At 36.9% G+C, this 7,150-nt stretch overlaps 1 protein-coding gene across 1 annotated transcript in view; it reads right to left on the bottom strand.

Moving 5' to 3' along the window:
• The window catches only part of LOC103582594 (CD109 antigen-like), a gene marked incomplete at both ends in the record, with an annotated part of 11,800 nt that overhangs the window by 1,580 nt on the left and 3,070 nt on the right, over nt 1-7,150 (bottom strand). The window contains 4 exons of the mRNA XM_008564143.1: nt 2,070-2,214; nt 3,123-3,341; nt 4,778-4,891; nt 6,627-6,744. Coding sequence (XP_008562365.1) covers nt 2,070-2,214; nt 3,123-3,341; nt 4,778-4,891; nt 6,627-6,744 — 596 coding nt within the window. The remainder of the gene's footprint in view (nt 1-2,069; nt 2,215-3,122; nt 3,342-4,777; nt 4,892-6,626; nt 6,745-7,150) is intronic.

Here is a 7,150-nt window from a genome sequence, read left to right as displayed (position 1 = left end):
CAACATGTCTTAAACTATAGATGTTAACACAGAGAAGTAAACAGAGGTTATATTAGCACCACTGCAGGTTATGTTTTTAATATGTGAAGTGAACATAAACTTAGACTCCAAGTTCAAAGAAACAAGCTAATATTCTCACATTCTGGGCTACAAAGTAGGTTTTTAAAAAAATACCATATAAAAATAAAACTTGAGAATCCATTCTTAACATAAAGCATAAAAATTAAACCTCAGAGTATTTCTATTACCACAGATAGACTCATTCCTATGTAAGGAGTGGTGGTATAAATTTAAAATTCAAAGTTTCTTCCTTCTCTGTGCATGTGTGTGTGTGTTTGCATGTTTGATGTGTGTGTTTGTGTGTGTGTGTGTACTGCATCTCCCAGCATCCCAATACTGTGGGAGATACTTAGGCAGAATTAATTTTCCTAAATGAAGAGCTTATTTAATTCTTTTTAAGAATTATATCTAAGGCTCCAAATAAAGTCCTGTGTATGAGGATGGTTTGGTTGGGTTATAATAAAAAAGCATTACCCTACAGATGAAATTTTAAAAGAACTCTGAAAAAGTGTTTTAGGCCCTGACACCTTAAAGACCTAACAGACTATTTAGATGTCATTAATTAGAACATTGTCTTCCGTCATTTGTAAAGCATGACTACATAGAAAATTTATGATGATTTCTTTTATGTGTCAATTTGAGTGGGGGCTGCCCAGATTAGACACTGCTTCTGGGTGTGTCTTCAAGGATGTTTCCGGATGAGATTAGCATCTGAATGGTAGACTGATTAAAGCAGATTGCTTTACCCAACGTGGGTGGCATCATCCAGTCCATTGAGGGCTTGAATAGAACAAAAGGCAGAGAAAGGAAGGATTCATCCCTCTTTTCCTGCCTCACTGCTTGAGCTAGGACATCTCATTTTCTCCTGCCCTCAGACTGGGATTTACACCATCAGCTCCCCAGCTTGCAGACCACAGACCATGGATTTTTCAGCCTCCACAATCGCATGAGCTAATTCCTCATGATAAATCTCATTTTATATGTATACCTCCTATTTTATAATTTCATAAATATATATATAGCCTATTGGTCCTGTTTCTCTGGAGAACCCTGACTAATACACCATCCAGACTCAAATTAAAAGCTATGAATTAAAAAGCTATGTTTAATTCAAAAGTATTTTATAGGGCTGTCCAGTTAACTCAGTTTGTTAGAGCATGGTGATATAACATCAAGGTCAAGGGTTCACATCCCTGTACTGGCCAGCTGCCAAAAAACAAAATAAAATAAAAGTAGTTTAGGTTACTGGAAGGCAACTAGGAGAGGAGACTAAAGTCGGCATAACATCAAGGTCAAGGGTTCACATCCCTGTACTGGCCAGCTGCCAAAAAACAAAATAAAAGTAGTTTAGGTTACTGGAAGGCAACTAGGAGAGGTGACTAAAGTCGGTAGGTAGCTTCCTATTATAAAGGTTACTTGTATCTTGCACAGAAAACTGCTCTAAGCAATAGTTCTCAACCCTTGGTTCTCACAATCAGTCATGGAACCTTTTCAAAATATATATGCCCTAACCACAAACCAAAAGATTCTGATTTAGTAGGTTTAGAGCACAGCCCAGATATCTGTGTTTTTACAAAGCTCCACAGAAGATTCTGATAGACACCAGTGGTCAAGAGCCACAGAAGCCAGAAACTCTGCTCTTATAAATAATCCTCCACAGCATAGTGGAGCCTTACTACCCAAAGTATGGTCTGCAAATAAGAAGCATCACCATCAGCTGGAAGTTTGTTAGAAATACAGAATCCCAGGCCCCACCCCAGAACTACTAAACCAGAATTTGCTTTTAAACAAGATCCCCAGGTGATTAGTATGCACACTGAAGATTGGGAAAAACTAGTCTAGGATATATAATTTGCTAGCCTTTCTATTGTAATCAGCAGGTGGGACCAACTAAAAACTTTTGCAATCTCTTCTCAAGAGGACTAAATAAGAAAATACATCTATAAATAGATGAACATATATTATCATATATAAATAAACCAGTAGATGGAGATAAACTCTAATCTTACCAATTGCAGTGATCTGTACTCTTTCACTGCCAGTCACAGTATCAGGAGGAAACGAGAAACTCAAAGTTTTCAGGGTTGTTTGTGGCTTGTTGTCAGTCAAGTCTAACAAAATGGATTGTGAATGTGATTTTTCTATTCCTTCGGCCTGTTAAAAAAAAAGGACCACAATTAACATGGTCTCTACTCATCTATTTACAGAGAACTACATGCAGATATAAACACAAACATCTGGCCTGTTGTGTCTACACTTTATGTGCAGCTAGATTAGCACTACTATTTCTTGATTCTTACCTCAAATCTGTTAATAAGTGCATACTTTCTAGTTAAATTAGACAAAACATGTCATGGAATGACAATGGAAATGACAAAGGAGAAAATGAAAATGTGATGAGAAAAACCCTCTGAGGTAGGTCCTATTATTATCCAAAGAGAGGGATTAAACACCTTGTCCAAAATCACCCCTGACACAGCTGGCATTCAAACCCAGGGCTGTCTCACCCCAGAACACAGTGCTTAACCATTACGCTGAGTTGTTTTTTTTTTGTGCAGAATCACTTCTCTGCAAAAATCTATGAAGTCTCTCCTACCTGCACTGAGGAATTCCAAAATTCCAAGTCAATTTGACCATGACTTAATAGGATCCCCATGTAACATAGTTTGTAGATGTAAATGACTGTAAAAGAGACTTTATAGTCTTCACTGTCAAACTCCTTATTAAGTTTAAAGCGGAAGGACTGGCCGATTAGCTCATTTGGTTACAGCATGGTGCTGGTAACACCAAGGTCAAGGGTTCAGATCCCAGTACCAGCCATTGACAAAAAATTTTTTAAAAAATTTTTTTTATAAATTTAAAGAAGAAACTGCCAATTACTTCTTAAACATATTTGTTGTATATTTTTACAAGCAGATGAGAAAACAATTAGGCATTACCAGGAGGATAGAGAAGATGACTTACTCGATTTGCCAACAAATTTAACCAAGAGAAAAACCACCTTCTGTTTCCTTTTCAATTATGTGTTTCCACTTCATTTATTTAAGACTTCAAATATTTACCTTTACTAAAATCCTCTGGGTGACAGCATCAGAAGCAGTGGGTGAAACAGCTGTGACTGTGATAGGAACCTCTCCCAGGTTCGTTGGCCTGACAGGGAAAAGAAGAGTGGCTCCATCTTCACTGGGAACCAGAATGGTCTGCTGGTGTCCTGTGGCATTTATTTCATTTGAAGTCATTAGAATATCAAATTTGTCACTTTGCTCAATGATTACTTTAACCTGGAAGAAAAAAATATCAAAGGTTTTGTGTAATAAATGTTCTTCAGTGAAGTATTGTTTTATCACTACTTTAAGTGCTGTTAAATCTGTGAGGCTCAAGACTAAAGAAACATGAGACAAAGATTCAGCCAACAAGAGGATGAAAGTGTTCAGGAAAAACCTCATTTTTTTCTCTGCTTTCCCCCTCTACTTCTAGATATGAAAAGAGAGGGCACTCTTCAGCTCCATTCCTAATCCTCCCACTAACATTAAGTTATCCCAATATGTAAGGCCAGTAAGTGCTAAGGATGGTCACAGAAAGGCTACTTCATGTACTGGTATCACCCTGATTTAACTGTGTCATCCTAGGACACACTGGTTCCATTAGCAAAATATGAGACTATCAAGACGAAATGTTTTTATACTCACTGAGAATCTCTTCCAAAGAAAATGTGACTCAGACATTAGTCCTTAAACATATCTTGGTTGCAAACTTTTGTAAATTATGCCAAAGTTGCCAGTCTCATCAAGAATAGCATTTCTCTAGGCCTTACATTTTATGAATTGTTTTCCATTTTCTTATCTGATTCTCAAAATATTTTTTGTAGAGATAATAATTATGATCCCCATTTCAAAGATGGGGAAACTACAATTAAGTCATTTGCTGGTAAGTGGTAGACTCAACATTGAATCCAGGCCTTCTGACTCCAGGTCTTTTGCTCAATATATTATACTATGTTGACTAGATTAAAAAGTAAAATTAAGAAATCAAAAGCGACTTACTCTATAGATATAGTGCTTAAAGAGATTATGGCATTTTCATGTAATAAAATTAATTACATATCCTTACTTACTCTGGGGAAAAAATATCAATCATTTGGTTGACACTACCATGGGCACAACACAAAGAGTGGCCTCATCCTTGCCTTCCAGGGAATTGACTAGCTAAGAAGACAAAAGGCACATGACTCAAAAGATAAATCCAAGAAAATATAATATACTGTATACACATGGAGACTGCAATCATTAACAGAGTGAGTGTGATTCCTCGGGAAAGGCATCTTAGTTTCAAGCCAGGTCATGAAGTGAATAAATTCTTGTCAACTTCAGTGGGCACAGAATGGCAGTGAGGAGTGGCAACACATCCTAGACGTGGGGAAGACCAGGGCAAAATGCAGGGACGCAGGAAAGAGGAAAACATGCCTCAGAGGCAATAAGGAAGTTACGTGGCTAAAGCGGAGAACCTGTGCTAGAAATTAGAGAGAGAATGCTTAGACATGCTAAGGATATCCTTAGACATTAATAAGCAGAAGACACCACTGTCAAAGTTTGTCTATTTTCAACCTCCCAGAAATGAACAGAAGCCCAGATGTCACACACTGCACAACCCAATCCCTGCATGTCATCTCCATTTCCTCCTGAAGTGTTAATGATAAACAAAACCTTGAAAATATTACCTCAGTGGCGTCTTTCAAATAATTGAATATGGTTACTTCCAAAGCAAATTCTTCACCTCTGATGACAGAGTAGGGAAGATTCAAAAAAATGAAAAATGGTTGGAAGGCTTGTAGCTGGAAAGAACACAACAAGTACATATTTTTATTCAGGTCAAAATTCTTCACATTTTATGCAGTCAAAAGCAATTCTTACAAAACCTTTGATGTTTATAACTTCAACTAAAAATGTCCACCAAAATGAATGACAAAATGAATGATGGCAAATTGACTTGTGTTATTTGACACAATAATCACTACATTTTATTAAGTGCCTACTAGAAAACAGGCACTTTACATAAATTATTTCATTTAATCATCACAACTCTGTGAGGCTGGTTTTATGCACCTATTTTATAGAAAAGAAAACTGAAGTTCGGAGATCTCTGTAACTAGTACAAGCTTATACTGCTGACAAGTAAAGGGCTCAGAACGGTGTCCCAGCCTGTCTGATGCCAAAGCAAGTTGCTCTTCTATTATGATATATTTACTCCACCAATCTGCTTTAAAAGCCACTGGCCAAATCGAACAGTCCCCATCTTAGGTTAGTGTGGAAAATCTAAATGTGGCAGGCCCAGTGATGATCTGCTCACTCCCTTCTACACATACACGTCCACATGCACGTCTCCTTGCCGATCCAACTCATAGTGTTGGCCAAGTACTGCAGGGGAACTGAGCCCCTCCTCTGCCTCCGACGCTAATCTTGATTAGTTCAGACCAATGGTCTCACCAGCAGCAATAACTCCCTCTAGAGGCTAATTTGGACATTTGTGAATGTGTCTTAGATTGTCACAATTATTGGAGGGTGAAGGTCTGCAAGGCTCGGGCAGTCCCAGACAATAAAGAATAGTCCCATGTTCCTCACGATTCTTGAATGTCCCTTCAGACATTCATGTACATAAAGCACCTATTTATAATGACCTGAACTTATTATCTAATTCCAATTTATATATAAACTCAAAGCTTTTTTCAATACACATTGAATTTTTCACGAATACAACTATTTCATTAGTCAAGAAAAGGTTACACCATGTTTTGTTTGTAACTTTACCAAAACTTCACCATTTCAGGAATTTACACCATCACAGGCAGCACCACTCAAGGTTTTTGAATTACTGAAACATCAAACTCCATTTGTAGCTGTTTGCATGCAGGGTGAGTCTATGCATGGCACAAACATTTAAGGATGTCACTACGCCTTCTAGAGCAGCTATGCCTGGTCACTGACATACTGAAATACATATTATTTTATCATACATTACTTTCCTTTTATTTATCCTTAATATTTCACTAAGGGCATCATACTGATTTTTTTCTTGGGATGATAAAAGGCAACACAAAATATCTATGACAAAAAAGGGGCTTCAGGCATAACAGAGATGAAAGCTACTGGTCTAAGACCATTCATGTTCTTTACATTCTTCTTGCAAGTGACTGGTGTAGGAAACATGTGATGCAATTTGACCAAAGAGATGGGAAGGAACGTCTGCTGGGGGACATCATGCGATGTTCTGCTCATCCCTGACGAAGGACACATGAAAAGAGGCTCCCTTCTGGCCTTTGGAAGTGGTGAGACCAGGTCAATAACAAAGTCTTCTATCTAAATCTTAGTATGAACTTAGCACATTTAGCAGATTAGCACAGCTCATATTCTTCTAATACATAAATCATAAGAAAAGAAATGCAAGGCCAAAAAATCTCTAAACTGTGATAAACATCATAAGCAATCATTTTTAAAAAATCCATTGAGGAGTTAATACTTGCTTAGCTTCATGGTACTGTAACATTAATATGCATCCTTTTAATATGATACCTCCACTGGAGTAGTTGTTAGTCCAAGACCTAAGTCCTCAGAGATCACAAAACCAGTAGCCACCCAAGAAGTGATAGAATCGGGTACAGTAACTTCAAATTCTTGGTAAATCCTGGAACTGAAGTCAAGATAAATATAGAAATCACAAAACCAAGAACTGACATATTTAAAAATAAGTCAACATAACCTAAACTATTTTTTGAAAGAATTTTAATTTCCCAAATCATTTACATATCTAAATTTAAAACTATTTAAAAGATTTAAGCATAAAACAGCAGATCCCAAGTTCTCAAGGAATAGGTCATCATAAGGTCATAATACTGCGTGCTGATTCATATTCCAATAAAACCCTTCTATAATATTTATATCTTCAGAATGATCATCGATTTTTCATAAATTTTGTATAGACAATAAATACTTATTTCCAAACTTAACACGAATTTTTTTCTCTCAATTTGCAGAGAAGGTTTTTTTTCTGTGTCCCTGTCAATGCTGTTCCTTTTTTTTTTTTTTTTTTTTTGGAA

Source organism: Galeopterus variegatus, unplaced genomic scaffold, assembly GCF_000696425.1.
Source record: "Galeopterus variegatus unplaced genomic scaffold, G_variegatus-3.0.2 Scaffold16895, whole genome shotgun sequence".
Taxonomy (NCBI): Eukaryota; Metazoa; Chordata; class Mammalia; order Dermoptera; family Cynocephalidae; genus Galeopterus; species Galeopterus variegatus.
The sequence above is the reverse complement of the archived record's forward strand: the minus strand, read 5'-3'. Positions and strand labels throughout refer to the sequence as shown.